Source organism: Platichthys flesus, chromosome 6 (assembly GCF_949316205.1).
Source record: "Platichthys flesus chromosome 6, fPlaFle2.1, whole genome shotgun sequence".
NCBI classification, from domain to species: Eukaryota; Metazoa; Chordata; class Actinopteri; order Pleuronectiformes; family Pleuronectidae; genus Platichthys; species Platichthys flesus.
This window is the reverse complement of record NC_084950.1, coordinates 4,511,796-4,535,456: the sequence shown is the minus strand read 5'-3', so window position 1 is coordinate 4,535,456 and position 23,661 is coordinate 4,511,796. Positions and strand designations below refer to the sequence as shown.

Below are 23,661 nucleotides of genomic sequence, written 5' to 3'. Positions count from 1 at the left end.
AGCCACAGCACAGAAAAGCCTCCTCTCAGAAATGAGATGGACTGAGAAAAAACAAGCTGAGGGATAATAGGTTTGAAAGAACTTGAATCCTGCAGTGGAAAACAGAAAGTCCAAACGACTAGAAGCTCCTTCGCTCACAGACAAAAAGACGACTGCTCGTCTGCGTGTGCAACAGAAAAAACATAATGAACTGGAAAGATGAAGCAAAATGAATAAAATGAGGCAAAAACATAAAATACGAAATAAAAAAAATGCAACTGAAAAGTACACTTAGTTTTTTTTTATTCCAAATCATCACAGATACAAATATGAAACAACAAAATGGGGAAAAAATAACAGAACAGAAAGAGGACTCACAAACGGGGACGGGTGATGCAAAGATGTGTCTGTTAACACATAACAAAACAACAGACAAGTGTGTGTGAGTGTGATCGTATATTCAAAAGCCAAAAGGTTTATGGTTTTCCGAAGGCTGCTCTGTGTGTGTGTGTGTGTGTGTGTGTGTTGTCGCTCAGTTCATCAGTAATTCCATTTGCACCAGTCTTGCGTTGGTGTCACCGGCCATGTTGTACGGAATCATGCCAGCAAAGGTGATCAGGGCTCTGGCCTGGTTGCGTAGTTGCTGTTTGAGGAAGAAGACGACATATGAAGCATTAATATTCACAAATGGAGCAAGAGTTTCCCACTGAGCAGAGATGTTGTCCTTCCTAATAAATAAAATCCTCAAAATTGCAGCTTTTCTAAGTTTGTTATTATAAAGCAGGATTCTTATGAAATTCAAAGATCTTCAAATAGAAAGACAAGTGTCTTCTCACCATGTCTCTGTCCTCCATGGTCCTCTGTGGCCGTCCTGGCGTGCCTGCTGGCGCCCCCTTCAGGCGTTTGTACTGTGTGAACAGGATGTTCATGGTGGCCAGCAGCACCTCTGACAGGTTGTGTCGCACCTGGAGACGTTTCCACAATTTAGAAATAGATAAAGAATTTATTAAAAAACAGTTGTGTGTTGTGAGAAAGTTTCCTCACCTCATCGCTGAAGTTCCTGAAAGCAGCAACTCGCTCCTCCACGCTGTCCTGGCTGAGAGGAAGAAGCTTTAAACGCTCCATCACCTGAAGGACAAACAGAGGAGGAGCAACAGGTACTCAACACACAACATCCATCAGGGTTTTAGAAATGTGCTTCACGAGTTGTCCGTCGTCTCCGTGTACAATCCCAGCTACACTCACGTCGTAGGCTCGGTCCACATGACCCGCGTGGTACTCGTCAAAGAACGTCATCAGGTCTAAGAGCAGGTAGAACGTGCTGTCGACCGATTTCTCTCCTGAGACGCTCTGAGAACGATTCCTGCACATGCAGAAGAGGAAATCATTCAGGGTTGTGCATTTATATGACACAACTGAATAGATACTAGTCGTGTGTGTATATGTCTCTGTGTGTGTCTGTGTGTGTGTGTGTGTGTGTTTTCTTACCTCTCGGCAATGGCCACCGCCGTGTTTTTCAGCCTCTCCTTGTTGGACTGAGGAGCACTGACCTGAGCAATAACCGGACTCAACAGTCTGTTCATCAGCTCCAGCACCTTATCTGGATTCTACGAGGGGGCGAACAGACAGTGAGGGGATGTGGCTGCAGAATACAGATTCAAAAGATCACAAAAAAATATAAAATGTCTGCTCACCTTAGCGAGTTCGTAGAGTCTGACTGCCTCCTCGAACAAGCCCTTGTTCTCTGCCTCTAGAGCCACTTTACTGATGATCGCTCTGGTGTCGCCGGCAAACTTATCGATGACTCCCGGCTAAAGAGGAGGAGGGAGAACGAGACTGAGACTGAGAATACTACAGAGGACACTGTTCTACTTCTGCTGGTGGAGCAGAAGGGAACTTGATCACAAAAGAATCGGCTTAATGCTACAATGAAGATTTGTGCTGCAAACTCTAACCATGAAAGACAGACACCCCTCAAATATAGTGAAGACAAAGAGTGACAGGGGAGAGGTGTGAAGGAAAGAGGAGAGAGAAACACAATAACCACAGAGGAGATGAGAGGGTCAGATAGAGAGAAGTCCTTCCTACCTTCCTGCTGCCGTCCTTCTCTAATCTCCCCAGCAGCATGTCGAACTGCAAAGAGACAAAATCCCCACAATCAGATAAAAAAATATATACAAACTTTAGCAGAGAAATATTGTGGTGACATTTTTAAAATATAATAGAAACTAAAACTATTTTAGTCACACTCACCTCTCGACTCTCAATAACAAGCTCACTGACGCAACGCATGAACATGTTCTCTCCCTGGCTGTCCTTCTCGTTACTGCAGAAAAATACACAATTATCTTTATACACAAGCAATAGTTCAATCTGTGTATTTTAGGCACTTAACCCTTTATCTATAATTTACTAACTCGGTGAAGGTGTGTGGGATTATTCACCGTAAGAAGTAGAAGTACTGCAGAGCTTCCCGTGGATCCGTGGACTCAAACTTGCGAGTGTAAAGCATGAGCAAACGGATAAAGTTGAGGCGGCGTATCATGGGAGGATCCCCCGGCTCCTGACTCACTGCACAACGAAAAGATGAAAACATTATTTTTTAAAAACACACAAAAAATGTTCTCGAGTGGCGTACAGGATGAAGGGGAGGGCACTCACACAGCTGAGCACTTTGGCCGGATGACTTCAGCAGCAGGCGCAGTTCGTACAGCACCAGCGCCATGTGCACGGCGTGACTCCGCAGCTTCTCCACGCGAAACAAGAAAGCCACCGCCGCCTCGAACTGGGCTGTGAGGAACAACACCTGGAAATACAGGAAGGGCTGCTGGCTGGCCGAGAAGTGAGACTCTCCTGTTAGACAAAAAGACGAGAGAGATAGAGAGAGATAGAGAGAGAGAGATAGAGAGAGAGAGATTGTTTAGAGGAAAACTCAAATTCATGAGAAAGTAATTCTTTATTTCTTAGACCTGTGTGTAATTTCAGAAAGGAGGGCAGACACTTTTATTACCAGATGAGAATCCACACATTTCACTGACATCTTATCTCGTTCATCTTTGAGCAACGTTCGCATTTTTCCTTTTGAATGATTTCCTCCATCTGACACTTTATGTGCAACTGTTAAAAACTAATTAATAACAGCGGTCTCTCCCTTCTGGAGGACAAAGTTAAGTGTTTTGGGGAAAAAATTATAATGAAAATGAGAATTGGGGGCTTAAATTTTTCTTTAATTTGTGCTTTTGTGGTTGTGATGCTCCAAACTTCAAAATTTCTGTAAATCTAATTAGTAAGGGAAATGAAAAGATTTTTGAAATTTACATTTATTTTTATAAAGTGACAGTTGAGAAGTATCAGGAAACAAGGGGAGAGAGTAGAGGTATACAATAAATACTGAAAGGTTCTCCGAGTCCATGTTAAAAACCCTGTACCCATCAGGACATGTCCCAAAAAGGAGAGTGTATTTTACACGCCTACTATTAAGCATTAGAAGGATTTAAGTCCATGATGTTGTATAGAAACTGGCAACCCTAGTTCTAGTGTCAGACATCAATGTGACAAACAACCTGGCGACCACACTAAGCAGCTCACTGAGGTGCTGCAGCATCAGCCTTTTCTAAAGTGATGAACAAACCTCATGACATGTCAGCATATGACAGCTGCTACGGCAAATAACATGTAAGAAGTATTTTTTTTTTAAAAACACATTTTGTCTGGTGCAGGTACTTAGTCATCAACTTTACTTTTAATTATAATCCTTAATCCCCTTCCTGGCTGAAAGTTTGGGGAGCAGAACAGGGCAGACAATGTCAGCCATTTTATAGCCTTATCTCAGACTTACAGCACTTTAGTTCAAAAAAACGAGAGAGCGTGTGAGAGAAGAGGAAGGAGGAGGTGGTGGGAGAGAGCGATGAAGAGAGGAAAAGGTATGAAGGAGGGGAGATAAGAGTGTGTGTGTGTGTGTGGGGGGGGACGCTGCAGCCGAGTGTGCAAAAACAGATTTTCAGAAGAGGCTGAAAATCTGTGGGAGGAAGGAGGGAAAACATTGATGCAGGTGTGAGGCAAAAGAGGGATGAAAAGGAGGAGACGCGGCGAACAAGGGGGGGGGGGGAAGCTGAGAACAGACGAGGCGAGAGAAGTGAAGAGAGAGGCTTCGGGCTTTACATCCCGCTGTGAAGCAAGATGGAGGACAAGCAGGAACACGGTGGTCGCCATGTGAGGGCGCCGAGCAGCAGGGAGAAAACAGAATGAGGCTCGAGGCTGTGCACTGAGAAGAGGGAGTGAAGAGGGGGGGGAATGGAGAGAGGGGGATTGCTACTGAGAAATAGAGAGAGAGAGAGAGAGAGCGAAGAGAGTACAGTGTTATCTAAATGGAACAGCATCGGCCTGTGGAGAAGACAACACCCGGCAGAGAAAACTGTGCTTTCGCCTGATGCCCTCATGCTCTGGTTTTCATGCGTTGGGAGGGCCTGTGGTGGTTTTAAGGGGGTAGTTTTATTTTGAAATGGAGGGAGTGAAGAAGAGTCAAAGGAAGCTTATCTTTGAAAAGGGCAGTTGGAAGATAATTGCTGAAACGAACTGATCTCAGGAGCGAATGACCAGATAAAATCGAACACAGCACGTCAACCTCTCTCTCTCTCTCTCTCTCTCTCTTTATCAGCTTTCATCCAAAATATCCTGGATACGGGTTCAATAGCTAATTTTCAAAGAAAGCACAAACACGACTCTGGAGCAAAATTACACAATGAAAGCAAAGAGAACAGAGGAAGGACGGAGGCAAAGTGATGCTGTTGTTTGGTCACTGCCCAACAAGTAAAGCTGCAAAGGGAAGCGGACAGAGAGGTAGACACTGTCGTACCATAGTCCTCCAGCAGCTGTTTCTGTAGCTGCGGCAGGGTCAGTCTGTCCTGAGGAGAGTTGCTGCCGTCATCGTCAAAACACACCTGGTTCAACTGCAGGGACAAAACATGGTGCACGGGATGTAAAGACTGAAGAAATACAACCGGTGTGACTCCAAGAAAGATGCACAAGTAATAAAACAAAATCAAATACCGAACTAGAACCTCTCAGATCAAACAAAGTGAAAAGATGAGGGGACGGTACTGTACCTTGAGCCAGAGGTAGTCTTCAGTCTTGTCTGCTACCTCTCCATGGTTGTCGCTGATGTCACATTTCCCAATCAGGCAGTAGACGGCCCTCTTGTAGGGGTCAGCGCTGTTCCTCAGCACTCTGCGGTAGTGGAGACGAAGCTTGTTCTCCGATGTTGGGGAAAGGCTGAAGAGGAACAGGATATTAGAAAAGAACAGATTTAATATACAATTTGAACTTTATTAACCCGTTGAGACACCATGCTGTGTCCTCACCGTCTGTCGGGGCTGTTCATGTACTCCTGGAACCAGGTCTTGAAGTCTCCGAGCTGATGCTGCACTCTGTTCACCACCTGCATGGCTGCGTTCAGGTCTCCACAACGCAGGCAGTAGTAGATCACTGCCCACACTGGGTGGCCTTCTATCTCCCCGTCCTGTTGCAAACAGAGACATGATTTGATGCAGCGCTGAAGATAATAATTTATAATAAAAAATAATGACTTTTTCAGAATAAATTTCACACTGTCTTTTTGATTGCAGTCAGGACATAACCAGGACATCTTATCTCCACTACACAATTTCTCCCATAACTTGCCTGCACAGAGATTCAGCACCAACAAGCAGGAGGCTATGGTTTAGTAAACCACATTATCATATTGTCAAAACTATTTAACCACTGGAAGACATGATGTATATACATAAACATATAAAATACAAATGTGTCATATGCCATAGAAAGACAAGGTCCCATTTAAAACCATGCTAAAGCTGATTTAACAAACATCTGTCATTGTTCATGCAGTCAGGCTGATTGTGTTTTGTTCACTACCTGTGTACACGTGCATGTTGACTACACAATACCAGCAGTTTAAACCAAGCACTTGGCAGAGGTGAGAGAACGAATTATGTTGTTTTTGAAGGTGAACACAAAATAAACTGCTTAGTCTCAGAGATGGCAGAGATACAAACATCTCTCAGTCTGGATCTTGATATTTGGCAGCTGCAGGTGTGTTCTCAATAATCGGGGTTTCATTTGGCATCGATGAGCGCGACAGCTGGTCGCACACTTCAATTAAGGTTGTGATGCAGGTGATGTTGAAATGTGTGTGTGTGTTACCTGCATGCCAGGCAGTGGACCTGGTAGTTTGATATTGAGGAAACTGCGGACTAGTTGGTATGTTCCTGGCACCCCTCCTAACTGGGCCTGATGGAGGTTCCCGAATACCGTGACCATGGTGTAGTTTTTATAGCTGGGAGAAACGAGAGACACAGACAGAATCAGTCATCTTGGTGCAGACTACTTAATATCCAGCAATAACTTTTACATAAAAAAAAAAATCCATTCCCAAAAAACATGCAGTTACCTGTTCTCGAGGAAGCTGAGTGCCTGACGTACGAAGGCCATTTGCATTTCAACTGAAGTGCGACTCTTCAGTGTGTCTTTGGCCGGCACCAGCAACACGTCTGTCATCTGCTTCACCATCAGCCACATGTCGGACACGTTCTGATATGAAGAGAACAGGAAGGTCACCGGCGCATTCACAGGGAAAACACACAGAGTAAACACCAAGCAGATGTGAGTGTTACCTTGTCATCCAGGCTTTCAGCAACAGAAGCACACAAGTCTCCCAGGTTGGGCTGGATATGACCATTCACTATCTTCTCATTGAAAATGTAGATCTGAACAAGGAAAGAAAAGATTTGATTTTATGACAGCTGTTCCCAAGGTTGTTCCAATGCTCACTTCTCAGATTTAGTTTCAACAGTTCAAGGAAAATATCTTTAAATCCGCCTACAACTCCATCCTCAGCGAAACAGTGAAAGCAGAGGCTACGACCATCGGGTGAAATGGTTCACAACGAAGAAAAGGAAGAAAAGAATCAAAACGTTAAAAATGTCGTCGAAGAGGATGACAAAAACAAGACAGATGACTCCGCAGGCGATGTGTCGACACATGGTCGAAGGAGAAGCCACAATCGAGGCACTGCGTCATGTAGCAGACGAGAGACGAACACAGAGGGAAAGAGGAAAGGTCAGACAGGATGATGATGGGGGGAGCGAGTGGCAGTCGAGAGACATAGACACTCAATGAGAGAGAGAGAGAGAGAACTACCCAGATATCAGCTCTAACGCCCAATCAATCAATATGTTTGATCCGCCTCTTCCTGGCTCGCTGTGACCCAGTTTCAACTCAACAACCAGACTAGGCTTCACAAACAGAATTTACACATCCGTGTTTAGTTTACTCTAACTTCTTTAGATTTAAGCAGTGATGCACTTATGTCCGAAAGAAAAACTTTATTTTCAGTAAAAACATTGACAGCTATTTTCCTTCATAAATTAAAAGATTTTGTCATTTATGATTATTTCTTTGCTAGTAAATCAGTGATCTGATAATAATTATAGTAGCTGGAAATGGAAATATTCTGCTTTGTACACAAATTGGTCACAAATCTTTAAAAAATATCGTTATTTGTTCTTGGAGTGTAAAACTGCAACACAGAGAATAATGGGCTTGAATTAATTTCCCAAATTATAAATTGTTTATTGTACAAAGTAGATATTTCCGGTGTCTTCCTTCGCATTTCAATGAACATTAAAGAGACTCACCTGTCGTCCGTAGGCCACCTCCACGCTGTCCAACGCACTCCTTCCCGGAGCCGTCACTTCACTCACAAAGCTCGGCTATAACAGAGAAGAGAGTTAACTTCATTGAAACGCTGCACAGGAGCAAGTGGCACAAAACTAAAGTAGGTAAAAACAATTTACCAACAACGTAGACAAATAAATAAATAATCGGTTTCCAGGCATATTGTCCAATGAAAGCCGGGATATGTTCCCACAGGATGATACACACGTCTTTTAAATAGAATCTACAAGTCTCTGATATAACAGATAATTCTGGTTAGTTTAAACGAGATGGAGGCAAGATATCGGCCCAGGAGAGTTGAGACTTATCACCAGACTTATTAAATTTAGTCAAATATAGATGCTTTTTTGTTTTTTTTTTGATCAAATATATTAGAAAATGACTCTGTTGTTCAATGATTAAACATTTAATGTCAATATCTTCAATCTAGGTTACAACGTCAGTGGTTGAGGTAACTTGTATTTGATAGATCCACTATGTTGTAGATTTACTGAGCCTTGAAGAAATGAGGTGTTAAATTGTAAACTACCAGACAGTAGACGACTGAATCTGGGAGTGAAACCTGGTGTCTCTACCTGCCTCCCCTCCAGAGGAAAGCCAAAAATAACCATTTCTTCAGGCCTCTTTATTATTAAAGAGTGACAGCGGTGGACCTGCACGTTCCTTTTGGGAGAAGTATTCATTTTTTATGGCAGCTCTTATTAAAGAGAGGAAAGGTTGTGCAGGTCTGCGTCCGTGAGGCAGTAAATCTGACAAATTTACAGAAAGATCCTCTCAACAAGCCACAGTGTTGCCTCGACTGTTTAACCTTCAAAGAACCTGAAGCAAGTGTTCTGCTAAATCGTATTTGGTTTTCTGGTCAGGTAAAACCTTGTGACAGACTGAGACAGTCAATCTTTCTTAATCAGTCTTTTTCATTAGTTGCCTCTTGAACTGTGGACGTATCTCGTGCTAAAGTATCGCTGAGTTGTGCATCCTGTACCTCAACATCTTGACTGAAGTCGAGAGCGTCCTCTCCTGCTCCGAGCAGCGTGTGCAGAACTCTCTGCTTCACCTGCTCCCACTGGACCAGCATGGACTCGCGGTGGTACTCCTCCGCCAGCAGGAACGTCTGAAACAGGAGCCCAATCGTACTTAGCTTAGTGTCTGTGTGTGATTATAGAATCCAAATCAGGAGGAATGATAAATGATGCAACTTGATGATAGAGATCAATAAGAACAAGAAGTTTTGCTGCCCAACTCTTGTACCTGTATTATTCATAATAATACAGGTACAAGAATGTTCCAAAATTGTCTGAGTGATCTTAACTCGCTAAAGCTCAATGTATACATATATATCCCTTCAATTTAAACATACACACGTTCAAGTTTGCAGTTGATACGATGAGCAGTTCACAAGAAAGCCTTGAGTCCCTTAGTCCTGATATTTATTCAATGACCTGCTAGGATTGCGATTTACTGTAGATCACAGAAACTGCAGCTTTTGAGAGGCTTCATCTGAAACCACTTTGTTCATCCACTGTATTTACTCTGTGACATTTTGGGAGGATTTGCGGGATTGGCAGTTGACCAAAATCCTTCTATCTGCTGCTCTCACCAGAGAATATACTAAGTCTGGTTTTAACATGGAGGACGGTCAGCATGATTCCATTTTGAGTAACCCCACAGTCCTCATCTATGCATCCAAATGGAGAAAGAGTAAAGTTGTTTATTCTGTTTTTAAAGAGACCTGGAATTTTTTGATTAGTGAAAACGAGCAAGGTCTCTGATAAGAGCTTATGAACAACTGGAAAAATATCTGGTGACCATGAGGGAAACAACTGAAGAACATAGTCTTTATATAGTTTGTTTATGTTGCATGTTGCGGTATGATTACCTCAACCAAGGGGGTTGTGTTTTCACTTCTGTTTGTCTGCTGGATTACGGTAACACTACAGAAAACAATTCCACGAAACTTGATGGTATGTAAACCAAGAATGAAACCTTTACATTTTTGGCAAATCTAGACAAAGGGGACAAAGGCTTCGATGTGGATCCAAAAAAAACCCTGATCTCGCAAATTCTTTCATATTCAATAAGAACAACTGACACATGGATCTTTTTTTTCGGCCCCTTGTTTGTGGCTCTGTTCATTTGAGGCGATTCTAAAATGGGTAACTTGTGTGGAGTTGTTTGGATGATCCCAGTCGACAGGCACATTTTGGGCGAGCCCTGCACTAGTTATGTAAATTGGGCCTACCTATGACAGTCACACACACACACACCAGTTTTAGCAGCAGACCTCAGTTAAGATTGCACTACTCCACCAGGACACACTGCAGCCCACTTTAACTCTCCACAGAGACTCAGCATGGGATAAAGGGAACGTGAGATAATTGAAACTCCAGCTCAGGGACACACAGATCTGAACGAAAACCAGAATTTACTGGTTTAAATTGGTCGCTCTCTCAATGTCAAAGCTTTAAAATATAGTTTAAAATTTGATACTTAATACATACATAGTTTGTTCACCAGAGAGCATTGACAATCTAAATTTTCAAATGAAAGTGGCAGTAGATAGTCAGTAAATATAGATCATGGTCCCATTTCCCAACCAATAAAAAATGTATTTTAGCCATTATATCAATAAGAAAATTTCGATCAAATACAGATAATTTCATCAACCTTATAAATGTACAACTGCGAGTGGTTACAGGACTTTGAATTTAAATGAGATCATCCATGTGAAGTAGCTGCAGTGACATCGTATATCCCAAACTAAATTTTGTCGTTTAACAATCCCACATTTCCTGTCGTGTAAAAGCTGCAGCGGTAATTCACAAATCTGCCAGAACATCTAAAATTCACTTTCTTTTAAATCTTCGTTGCATTAGATGTTTCCCCCCCTCCTCGTCTCCCAGGGAGCAGAGAGAGCGATAATGGGAACGGCGGCTAATTAAAAAGGGCCTATTAGCTCTGCACATCAGGGAAGCCATTTCAAAACTATTCCCTCAAGGTTCCCACCAGAGGGACTTTAAGATCACAGTGCACAGATATTGCGGAAATCTAGTATTCTTTTTAAGAGTTCCAAAACTGTGATGTGCTAATCTTAAAGTAAGTGACACAAGGAAGCCCCCGTGTATAACTATTTACTGATTACTGGTCTTTTAAAGAGTTCATAATTTCACCTCTAAAGAATTTAAAAACTATATTTTTTGCTTTTCAAGCCTGTTTGAAACTGGAGAGGCTCTTTTGGAACATGTGTCCTACAAAGCGGGATTTAGATTTCGTAACCCCATCAGTAGATTTTCTTCATCGTGAGAGGAAATACTGACCCTGCGACGAGACTCCTCGATGGCCGACAACAGGGCGTTGTCCCTCTCATTCTTCAGGAAGCCCTGTGATCGAGGCAGACAGACAGAGAGATGGAGGGAGGGGATGACGCACGGTGACAAACACAGAGAGAGACAAAGCAGGTGATATTAGTTTGACTGGTGGGGACCAAATAAAGCAGAGATAAACTGTTTGCAGCGAGTTATAAGGGGACAGATTTAGCAGGCACGCCATAATTTGCTCTACGGAAGATAGAAGCTGCTCCTCAATTTTCCGCCCCCTTTTTTTTTCCTCTGCCCGGCTCAGACGTGTGCAGTCACATCATGCACTGCCAGGATTAGTCAGACGTATAGCAGCCAATTTATCTGGATGTACAGGCAGGCCGGAGAGGCGTTGCTGCTCTTCATGCACCATCCTGCTATGAGACAGCAGTCATCACAGCCTCCATTTTGATGCAAACTCAAGATGGCTGCCGCTGCAAACATTCCTCCCCCTGTTCTGGCCCTTTTGTATGAACAAGGTAATTATTCATATCTTGTTGAACTGATAATAAAACCTCTTGTCAGGTCGGTAAGTGGTAAGAACTGGAGAATACGGGACAGGACATGATAGCGCACGGCAAAGGGGGAACGAGGACGTGGACGTCCATCTTGCAAGAACACCAAAATGGTGGCTATGCTCTTAATGCTTTCTCTGTTCTCTAAGAGCGAACACGAGGGTGGACCACAGGCTGTTACTATATCAAACAAATTATACACATTTTTCCAAAAATATTATTTTGGCAAACAACATATTATGCAGCACATCACACACATTATATTTCTCAGCTGCAAATTCGATAATGATCAAAACATTCAAATTCAATAATATCACCAATTGAACGGCATCGTTTCTTGTGAATGAGAATTAAAATCCGAATCCGTTTTTATATTGCCAAGCAGGTTTCCACATACAAGGGATTTGCTGTAGTGTATAAAATGACAAAAAGTTGAATTTGACTGAAAACGTGGGACAGCGTTGAATTAATCATTAACTGCAACAGAGTGTTTTAAAACTGCACATTTCACCTTCAGAACAACCAAAGGATTATAAATATTCAGTTTACAAGGAGAAAACCAGCATTTCCTCACAATTACAAGAGAATTTATCATCATTTTGTTGCAATCAATGAATTAACGTCTCACGTGATTGCTTCAGTGCACTTAACAAGCACACATTATGTAGGAATACGAGCACTTCTGTGGCCACGGAAATTAGAAGATAATTAAAGAAAACGGGAGAAAATGTAGCTTTTCATCTGCTTTTTCATTTACTCAATAATTCAAGGACATTTTAAGACGCAATGGTTTTCCTTGGTTTTTCTCAGTTGTGTTGTCTCAAAGGTCAAAACAACCGGCAGAAACTGGTCTGTAAAAATTTGCATTCATGCCACGGCACATTATTTCTGATATTGATGTAGCTATACGCCTTCGGCTCCTGACGTGACAGCCCCTTGAGTTGGTGGAGTCGTTCCCCTCGGTCAGATAATGGCATCTTTTATTGATGACATTTACGACAGCATACGTCTTTCTACCTGTAGCATATGTAGGATAATTTCAGCTTTTAGAATAAGCACTTTAGATTAGAGAGATGTTTAGCATTTGTCAATCCGTCTGGAGATTATTCTGATCTACCGGGAAGTGGGTGCTCCTGGCTTCGCTCCCCCTTTCTTGTCACCTCTCACATGCTCCTCTAATCGCCCACCTTCTTCAGCCTCATTGAATCCCAACCCATCCTTTCTCTCCTCGCTCCCAGCCTTCACCTCTGTCTGTCATTGCATTCTTCTCCTCCTCCTTCACTTTCATCCCTTTATCCTGGCAAATCAGGGCAAACTGGAAGCATAGAGGCCAATCTCAAACTACAATAGAGGTACAACTGATTTTCAAACTCTGCGATACACAGGTGACTTGTGGAGGGTGTGCCCCGCTGCTCTTCTCTAAAAGAGGAGTAAGAAAGAGTCTTATCTCGTCTTTTATAAGAAATCCAGTGGAAGAGGTGCTGTCACCTGACAAAAGAATTTGTCAAAGTACCAGTGACAGAGCAAAAAGGGCAAATCCAACCCATTTCAATTCATAAGCTACAGTAGTTTGTTTCATTTTATACATTTCTCCTCTTAATAAGGTGAAGATGCTCAGTCATCCAGGTCATAGTTAATCCAAAAAGAGTTGAAATGACAGCAACTGAACATGGCTATAGATGTTTCACTCTCATCCGAAATCGCATCTTTAGGTCATTATCGAAGTCAGTGATGTAAATCACATTAACGGCCTTAATTCAACTCTTCTTGGATTTTATTAAGGTCCTTCATAGGGAGGAAGCCATGAACTGGGCCACGCTCAGTCATAGTGGAAGGCAGATTAACTCGATCTAAGTGGGTTAGTAATACGAGAGTGCAGTCATTCAGGTCACCAACTCACTCAGACAGAAGAACTGTATGACGATTGAAGCTTCCTTCAATGATTGCCGTATGTGAGTCAGTTTAGTTTTGGACAAAGATTCAGTCAAATATTTATTTTAACTGCGGTGGGACAATGCTATGGACGTCTGTTAAGTATCTAACATAATTCCCTGACTAATCTTCTGTCAGTAAAAGAATATTACTCATATTTTCCAGACGTTTGACTTTCCCGTATGAAGAACGCCGCAGGAGACTTTCCCAGACGGGTTCACAAAGTACCAGAAGATGTCCGGAGCAACTGACTGCGACATTTGAGGACTCACGTCGACTGCAGTGCTTGTTTAAAACGAGCTTTCGTGTAATATTAACCAGCATGTATATGCAGCTAAGGCTAGAGCAGTTTAACTTACCGTCTTGGGGAAGTGCTGTAAAAAATAAGATTGTTTTAGTCTATTTATAGGGGAAATAAGTTTCTTCCAACCTTCCCATTTACCCTCTGCCCCCACCCTCACTTTATTCCCCAGGAGAGGCCGACAATGGGTCTATATTTAAGTGCTCTAACCAAAGAGGAGCTCACTGGAGAGCTGCACTGAAAAATAAGAATAGAATAGAAATGAGCAGAGGAGAGCAGAAGAAAATTCGAGAAGAAGACATTTTTGTAACAAGGGTTTATCGAAAATATCTACTAAATGTAAGAGGGGGATATTTTCTGTCAAGGGTCCATTTCAAATTGGAGAGGGAGGAATGGGACGAACATGTTCTCCAGACACAGATGAGGGAGGGGGACACTCTTTACAAAAGCATACAAGCTGCTTAATGGAAGACCCTGCTGGGAAGTCGCCTCAGCATTTTTTTTTGGTTTTAACTGGAGTACAACGGGAAGAAATGATTTTTCATTGCTGTCATTTCGTTGCCAGCTGCATTTGTGCTGCCAGTGACTTTGCCCATACAACATTTTTTGTGCCAAAACCTGACAAGTTCGCCAGGAGCTGTGGCCAAATCTCCAATTTGTCTGAGAAATAATCTTCATCTTTCTTGCCTCAAAATGTTGGCGTAGGAGATGATATTGTACTTTTTTAAATAAAGTTAACAAGACAAAGAGCTCTTACTGATATTAGATAATGCTTAAAAAAAGAAATGCATCACAAATTGTATCGTCTTTTATTGTTTCTCGGTTCACAAAGTTTTACCAAATTCTGAGCCGATATCGAGGCTTAATCACAGACAGACACGACATCACTGTTTCTAACATCATATCAGCACTAAATATGTGAAAGACTTGGCATGTTACTCGGTCTGAGACATACTGTACCCAACATTTCACACTGACAAAACAGTGCAGATGCTCCGTGGTAAAAAATAAACTCAAAATATAGGGGACAGGCTTAATATTAAAGAGCCTCGCTTAAATTTTAGACGACGATGCTTAACTCTCACTTTCTCTCATTCAGAATTCAGTGCTTGGCTATAGGTGAATCTAAAGATGTACATTTTCAGCTGCCCCACCCCTGTATTGTGTATCCTCAAAGATCTGCAAGCCACTGTACACCCACAGCCTGCTGGCCAGACAGATACGGGGACTTCTACAGGAACAGAAACAGAGCCACGGAAAATAACTGAGGATTAATCAGGATATACAGAATTGATGATGATAAAAAAAGACCAGATACTGAACAGGGAAGACGGACGGACCTAAGGACCAATCTGTCATCAATTCACAATACAACTATGGAAGTTTCGGTCTTTGTCTCTAATTCTGCAACTATCAGCAAATATAATAAAATTACAGCGGACGCCTAATTGTGTCTCTAAAAATACATCCTATTGTAATCCACAGATCACATATGATCATTTCTGGCAATAACAAGTAATTCATTTTATGCATGCGTGTTTGTGAGCACATGTGTGCATTTCAACATGCGTATGTTAAAACGCACACATGTGCTCGTTCTCAACCGCGCACAGGCCCCTCGTTCTTTTAGCTTCGGTCAAGACAGTCAAACTGTCTGCGTAGGAACGCACCTGAATTTTACCCTTTATGTTCGGGGTAAAATCAGGATATCAGTTTTTCAACTTTCCATCCGGCTTCATGCTTATCACACACAGACACTATGAGACACAGGCATGTTGTAGAGATACAGGGTGTCGAGGAATCCAAAGGCTACGTAAGGACACGGTCAATGAGCAGTTAAAGAGAAAATGAATGCAGGGAGCCTTGTTCTCTGTGTCATGATGAAAGAGTGAAAGGCTTCCTGTCCTCATTTGCCACGACAGAATGCGCTGTCCACTGCCCTAGTGAGCGTGAGTGTGTGTGTGTGTGTGTGTGTCCGAGAGAAACCCCACCCTTCGCTCCTTTGCTTCCTGTGAGGCAAACATATATTTGTAAAATACTACAGTACAAATACACACACAGACATGTGCATTTGTACATTGGAGACAGTGATGTCTGAGTGTAAATCACACAATCAATTTATAAAATCGTCATCATCATCACGGTCGTCACACAGCCGCACAAAATGTGGAATAATCACAGGAGAGGATAAGAAAGAGAAATTAAACAAAAAAGTCTGTCAGACAACGCACTTGCCGGTCTATGTGTATATTTTTGTGTGTTAGTGTGTGTGTGTGTGTTTGTGTGTGTGTGTATTCATGTGCATGGGATATACTCACTCATGCTGAGCGCCAGACAGACAGAGAGATGAGAAGAGAGGATGAGACAAGAAAGAGTGAACAAAAGAAGAGTTTGTTTCTGTGTCTGTGCTCAGGTATCTGAGCTATGACAGCCCTCAGCCAGCCCATACCTTCAGGTCGCCGTGCCAGGGGAGAACCAGTGGCCGCCATACTGGGGCGTGTTCCCTGTGCCTTGTCGAGCCGGCATGGCGGACCGCTCGCAGCCTTTCCCCATTGGCAAGCTGGCCGGTGACTCTCTGGCGCGTGAGCCGGAGAACCGAGTGGAAGTGCTACATCAAGACTCACTGGAGGTGCTTTTATTGTCGGAGGGACATACCAACTGAGCGCGTAGACACAGGGGGGGATCCATGAGAAGGAACTATGGATCAATATAGAATAACAGTTCCTACCATCAGCTGACACCCCCCTATCCTCAGCTCTCATCCTCTACCCTCTCCCTCCTGCACTCCATCTCTGATTGCCCTCCCTCCCTCCCACTCATTTTCTTCCCATTTTATCCATCTATGCATCCCCCCCCACCCCTCTCCTCCCTCCCTCGGCTCAATGCAATTATAGTAATGGATTTTCCCCCCACGGTTGATGGCTTCCGACATCCTGTCTTGAAATGAGGCTAATCATGCTCTTAAGGGTCATGTTTAGTTAATGAAGGGTTTGGGAGGCACATGTGGGTTGGGTGGGCTGGGGGGGGGGGGGGGGGGGGTATTCCTATGTGCCGGTTGACACATAGGAATCGCTGCCCAAGCACACAAAGCAGGCGTGTTAATACACACCACACTTGTAGTCCTGCGCACATGGCTGGCACACATTCTCACACACATTCACAAACACACATATACACTCACACACAGTAAGGCTGCATTCATATGTGCACGCCGGTACACACACACTGATGAAAATGCATGCTCCCACGTGCAGCCAAATCTACGCTACACACACACGTTCATTCATAAGCACATGGTTGTGCACTGTATATGCCAGCGATCGATCGTGCCTGACACAGATACAGGCATGCAAAGGCAGCACAGGGAGGTTGTGCAACACACACACACATCCCTCAGCAGTGATGGCATGCGTTCAGCTGATGCAGTTGGCAAAGCCCTGAGCATCTGCTGAGATAGGCGAACAGTACTGACATAGCTTCACTGTGTGTGTGTGTGTGTGTGTGTGTGTGTGTGTGTGTGTGTGTGTGTGTGTGTGTGTGTGTGTGTGTGTGTGTGTGTACACGAGAGGGGCTGGGGAGGGCAGCAGAAGATGAGTACAAATAAGCGAGTGAAAGAACAAAAATGAGGAGAAAAAACTGAGAGAGAGGAAGGTGAAGTAGAAGAGAAAGGGAGAGGAAGCTGAGGCACAAGCTCAAAGAGAGCGAGGTGATGAAAAGCTGAGAGAGAGAGAGAGAGAGAGAGAGCGAGAGAGCGAGAGAGAGAGAGAGAGAGAGAGAGAGAGAGAGAGAGCCGTGGCAGAGAAAGATGGAACAGTGAAAAGTGAGACGAGGACACGGAGTCCAAAAAAAAAAGATAAAACTGCAGCCAGTCGCCATTTCTCTACCAGTATCGCTCTCAGCGCTTCACGACTACAGTTTACATTTTTCTGTCTGTCTCCATCTAATTTCTCTGTATTTTGTCTCCTTGTTTCAGATTCTCCATATTTGTCCTCTTCCTCTGTGGGTTTACATTACTTCACGACAGATACAAACACACACAACCCCAGAAGCACTGAATAGTGTTTCGTTCTTGACAATTGCAGACACAGAACATATTGTACAGATGCCAAACTGGAAGAGACAAAAAAGAGGATTTAATTATAAAAACATCTACACTGCTGGGGGTAAATCTGTGCATGCATGTCTTATAATGGGATTAGGTCTGGGTGTCGGGAATTAGCCTCATTTAATTATCTGCTCCTGATGGTGTTCTTCCATCTACATCTTTGGATTCACATGTTTTAATGTATTTGTACAATGTGGATACGAAAGGAAGAACTGGCAAAATAGGAATAAGGATGAGAATTGGTAAAATCGGAAAAAAAAAAGGTTATGTCATTGGATCTCTAGTACAAACTATACTAAATATATTTTTAGAATACAAGGATAAGCATCACAATTTCCATTTTCATTTAATTCTTTGTTATTAAATGATAAATGACTCAAGTGGTGAATTAAAATAGCAGCCGATCAATATCCAGTTGATTGATTACACATCAGGTTTGTATTTTTTTTCATGTTCTCAATGCTGTGAGCCCTTTGTGTGGATATATGAATTAGGAAAGCTTATAATGTAAATCAATTTACCATAATTTTTTCACAAAAGAGCATATGCTGCCTGGAATGAAACACGTTATTTCATACTCTTTTGATATACAGTGATGTTCAATCTACATTTTCTCAAGGTTTCCCTGGAAGACATTGGATTTTTTTAAATATCGTAAATGTTTGACAAAAGGGTGAGAAATGAAACAAAACCCTGTCTTGTGAGATGTGTAGTGTGTTTGTGTGCAGTCTAGAAACAAGGTCCTTGAAGCCCTTAATCTGGGGCTGTGGCTATATGGTCCTCTATAGTAAGATTGTCCCTCATTTGCATGCAACCATACATACAGATCACTCACACACCAATAAACCACAGCACTGTGTGTGAGTGTGTGTCAGACAGGAGGCATTTATCAGCTTACTCATGCTCAACACACACACATAGACATACACACAGACACAAACACACACTGTCAGCATATTGGCACTTCTCTCAATCAAACTTGAATACTCCCCAAATCCTTATCTTTAAACTAAAATTAAACTCCTTAAATATTGTTTTGTATTTTATCCGACCTGGTTTAAACAATATAATTGCTCTTCAGGATACTTCGCACTCTTCTACAGTTGCTCTCTCATACAGATGAGCAAATAAGTACAATACACAGGATCGGTGCTCGTCCCGATTCATGCTCTTACTTGAAGTATATGTTTTAACAAGCAGCTACTGTAAAACACAAGAATATAAACAACCAACAATTCATGAAGGAGACATCAACAGCAGCACCTCCCTAAAACTGCCAGGACAAAGGAGAGTTCCAATTACAAATATCAGATTGAAGGAGGTGAATCAGTACAGAACTGGAGGCTAATGGGTCTGTCCACATTCTGTGAAGACAGTAACGATAAGAGCATCAGTGTCTGACAGCAGCTAAGTATGATTCATATAGACTCTTCCTATAAATCCGATCTAGGAATTCAGATAACTTATTTGGGTAGACAGGAAAAACACTGATTTCTCTTTATTACATTATGAGAGTGGTTTCATGTGTGCAAAAAGCTGTAAAAACCCTCACCCTCAGTTTTGATATCCGACTTCAAGCTGCACTGCCAGTACAAATGATTTGGTGATTTGATTTCTAGATGTTTATTGGTATCTGAACATTTAGTGCCTCGATCATTAAACTACATATTGATATCTAACATTTAAGTATGAAACTACTGTATTGTTTTGTTTTCTCAATCATTTACTGTGTTTGTATCCTGTAACATCTCTGTACCACTTATTCTCTTTTCTTCTCCATGTTCCTGGTGATGTAAAGTCACTGAGACTCTCCCAGCACAACATTCAATGCTTTGCTGTAGGAGGAAGAAAGAAGTGGGCTGCAATGTAGCGTGACAGCGTTCAGAGCTTGGCTCAGTCAAGATATGAGATCGGTGTGTCTGAACACCGTGTAACACCGGTGACATCGACCTGACTCACGCAGCAACCCTACACTGCACATTTCTACTGAGATCTGTGTGATGCACTGTCTCCCTATAAACCAATAAGAGGTGAAGAGCAAGTGCAGAGTGTGTGTGTAAGTGCTTTTCCAGTGAGTCATTCAAACCCACCCATGCCTTTCTTCCCACCTAACCAAGAACATCGCATAAGATATGGATGAAAACAGATGAGTAAATGTAGAAGAAGAAAAGCTGCACAGTCATTGAGGAAGAGGAATAAATGATAAAGGAAAAGAAACTTAGAGATGGAGTTTAATTACTATATTCAAGACAGAGAAATAAAGACGGGATTCATTAAGTGCTGCCTTGAGCTGATCATAACTCCAACTGAAACAAAAAGTCTTTATGACTGAATCAGGCTTCTCAAATATGAACAACATATACTCTACAGTATATAAGGTTATTTTAATTTGTGTCAATTTAAAATATGTCAGTTTTTTCTCCTACAATTAACTCAACTAGGTTCTCATCAATCTCGATCCATAATCAGATCATATTTCTACAAGAAGAAATATCTAAATATAGTATCCACTGTAATTAACTGTAACTTTTTTCTCCCGACGCACCACAATAGAAAACGTTCCACCTGCCAAGCATTATCCAGTGACACAGCTCAATTCAGAACCGGTTGTCAATACACAACTCTAATGCCTCGTTCCTCATAAAAAACACAGACATGTCAGTTGACTTATCCTCAAATCATTTTGTGACTTTTACCCTTCATCCTCCAGACATAATCTCAGAAACTTTGTTCACTGTCTCTGCTGCAGACCATCGTATCTGGCTAATGTGCTCTCTGCGAGCCAGCGTCCTTAATTAAATATGCTGAGCCAAAGATGGCTTTGAGAGAAAGAAGTCTCACTCCCTTATCATTAATAAAGTGGACTTTATTTTTTTCCATCGGACAAAATAAAGAAAACTCTCATGGTCTTCCTCAACGATCATAGGACTACAAATCCAGCAGTTAGCTGGGCTCATGGCCTGTTCTGTCATTCATACCTGTATGTCAGTGTCCTTGACAGGCTCCAGGGGCTCAAAAGTTGTGGCAGCACTTAGGCTTTCCAACCTCTGAGAGATGTGGAAGATGTCTAAGCCTCTGGAGCCGAGGAGGATCGACCTGAGAGGGGGTCAGAGAGGGGGAGAGAGTGAATGAGTGTCATTCATTGAAAGACTTCACAAACAACTGTAGTTCTACTCGACAAACACTAGAGGGCATAAGAGGATATGCTACAATTACAGAACTATCCACTGGTCTAAAATCACATCATGTCGGCTACATAGGAATTACACAATATTTGTGTTAAGATATTTATGAGGGAAACCAAACGAACTATGGAATAATGGTATTTCTAAATTATTGAATGGGTTAAACTTCATTAAATATAACTTCCTTTTACATACGTCTTAAAACAAGAAGCCCCTAGACAGAATAGTAAAGTGGCAAATCACAGAGGATCATTAATAATGACTTAAGTAAATGCTGTTATGTTTTTTAAAAAAAATGTATTCACATTGTGACTAATCTGTTAGAGGGATAGAATGAAAAAAGAACTCTGCACCTGATTAGAAAACTCATTTTGCCTTTGCTGAAGACATATGATCTGGCTATGAGACGTGAGGATATGACAGACAAGAGAACAGTTCTTTATTCAGCCAGTGCCAACCGGGCTAACACTAGCTCTCCAGTTGTCTACGATATCTGGCTGAAGCTTTGTCAATACAAGCAGTTTGGATGAATTTGTGAGCAGACTTTTAATTTGGTGATAACATGACAGTCCATGTGACACCTCTCTGCTTTGGCAAGATTGATTCTGTGAAGCCCCACATGCAACACATTTATTTATCTGGTGTAACTTACGCTTTCACGTCGGCAGCATCTTGTGAGGTGCGGGTCAGCGTGCGGGATCGCAGCCTCTCCCCTGCCTGCTGGATCTCCTGGAGGTTCCTCTCAACATGTGGCAGCTCCGACACTGCTTCTGTCTCTGCAGCCAGCTGCTCTGCCTGCTGGAGCAGCTCCCCGAAGCCCTCTGCATCCATACCTCTATACACAGAGAAGAGGACTATCAGAACTAGTCGATTCAACAGTAAACTTGCACTACATTAAATAATGAATGGCATATATAGTAAAGAGTGACGTCTATGTACTTTACCACATAAGATTCAACATGAAACAAGGACTATGGATGTAAAATGCCAGCTTCATTCAATGAAAGGTTTATTCTATAGGTACTACACCAAACTTAACAGGAGCAATTTGTGCGACGGGGATTTTGAAAAGGTCAGAGTTGAGTTGACCAGGATTAATCAAAAATCACAATAAACAAATCCAGGATAAAGCCAAACTATAAACAGTAAGTCGGTCTACGATATTTCTGGTTAAATTAGGCCACTGAAGGCAAAGTGTTATATCAACAGGTATAACTTTTATTGGATTTCCAGGATTTATAATTAACTATGATGACGCATCATGATTTGTAAGTTATTTTATTTCCTTGATAGGCCCAAGACTGGTGTTAATAACATAATATAGAAACAACTACAGTGAACAGTTTATATTATGTACATACTACCATTTTTTATTGTATTGCCTTTTTGGGTCATATAAAAAGTTAGTCTTTGTTTCTGTAACAACTGATTCCCTTGGTGCGTGGATCGATAAAGTTTGATCTTATCTTCCACCCAAGAGAGAGGGTTGTTGTTTCTAAGGAGTCTCCCATTGACTCAATGATATGAGACTAAAATCCAAAACATCATGGAGAGTAAACTTAAAATCTCAATCAAGCTTGAATTAAGTTTACATCTCAACCTCCATCCCTCATTCAGCTGGACACTCCATGAACCCTTCAAAGTAAAAGTACCATTTCAGAAGCCCACGTCAAACAAACTGTTAGCGACAGACGTTAGTTTGACTACAGTTGACACGCACGTACCAGAACAGCTGATGTAAACACACTGGCACCTACAGCCCGCGCATGGAGCTCCCTGGCTGTCAGAGTAGCTTAGCGTTAGCACGATGCTAACCCATTGGCTAGTCTTGGGTGGACACTCGCCTCCCTCCTGACAACAGGAAGAGGCTGAAAGTTAACTTCCTTTGCTCAGAGGAGTAAATTACGAACCAAGGTGACAACGACATCACTTTCTTCCCCTCTCCAGCTTTGTTCTGGCACTTCTTTAAATTAGCCTCATGCTAAAAATGAATGGCGCACCGGAGTTAGCTTACTAGGCTAATTGGCTAACACTGTCTCACATGCTCGCAGTGGAATCGACTTGTAATATATGTCGCAACACACCGGAAACAGACGAACCTGGTACCTGCTGTATGGGACAGACGTGGATCTGATCCGGTTTGTATTTCTCAGGTGAACGTGTTTACAGTTGTTCCTGCTTATTTCGGTTTAGTTCAGAAGTACAACATGGACCAAGGAATATGATTTGCCGGCACTGGAGGAGTCGATGCTGATTGGACGTGCGCTTGCCCGTACCGGAAGTCATACTTACTCGCTTGATCTCAGGATTTGGGAAAAGCCGGCTGCTCCACTCGAAGGCTGGGAGGACTAATTGCTTATAGCGTCTGGCTAATAGTCCTCATCCCTGACTGAGTTGATGTGTTTTAGTTTGTGTGTTTGCTGGAAAGAAAGAAAATCAAAAAAACATTTTTATTTGTATACAATGTATTATGATGCCATTTTGCTGAATAGAATATTTAAAACAAATGTTTAACAGCACAGGGGAAACTTCTTTAAAACTACATGATAGATAGATA

The 23,661-nt window shown here is 42.2% G+C and overlaps 1 protein-coding gene across 2 annotated transcripts; it reads right to left on the bottom strand.

The window, feature by feature from the left end:
* Window positions 1-271: 271 nt before the first annotated feature.
* nup93 (nucleoporin 93) lies at window positions 272-23,342 on the bottom strand. 2 transcript variants are annotated; one of them, XM_062390633.1, is made up of 22 exons: window positions 23,204-23,342; window positions 21,757-21,939; window positions 20,898-21,015; window positions 11,028-11,090; window positions 8,696-8,824; window positions 7,674-7,748; window positions 6,651-6,743; window positions 6,428-6,567; window positions 6,181-6,313; window positions 5,340-5,497; window positions 5,085-5,250; window positions 4,835-4,928; window positions 2,641-2,832; window positions 2,424-2,550; window positions 2,233-2,305; window positions 2,068-2,112; window positions 1,674-1,790; window positions 1,468-1,586; window positions 1,225-1,342; window positions 1,024-1,107; window positions 816-944; window positions 272-622 (listed from the first exon to the last, which is right to left on the bottom strand). In XM_062390633.1, the coding sequence occupies exons 2-22, from the start codon at window positions 21,933-21,935 to the stop codon at window positions 512-514; spliced, it is 2,463 nt and encodes an 820-aa protein (XP_062246617.1). In that variant the 5' UTR covers window positions 21,936-21,939; window positions 23,204-23,342; the 3' UTR covers window positions 272-511. The 2 variants fall into 2 exon arrangements, with proteins under 2 accessions (XP_062246617.1, XP_062246615.1); XM_062390631.1 differs by having other exon boundaries at window positions 23,211-23,342.
* Between the last annotated feature and the right edge of the window lie 319 nt (window positions 23,343-23,661).

Excerpts from the sequence above, each read along its gene's own strand:
- nup93 (XM_062390633.1), bottom strand. The coding sequence starts at position 21,935 with ATGGATGCAGAGGGCTTCGGGGAGCTGCTCCAGCAGGCAGAGCAGCTG. Across the intron at positions 1,108-1,224 it reads ATGTGGACCGAGCCTACGAC|GTGATGGAGCGTTTAAAGCT; the intron begins GTGAGTGTAGCT and ends TTTGTCCTTCAG. Across the intron at positions 623-815 it reads CCATGGAGGACAGAGACATG|CAACTACGCAACCAGGCCAG; the intron begins GTGAGAAGACAC and ends TTCCTCAAACAG.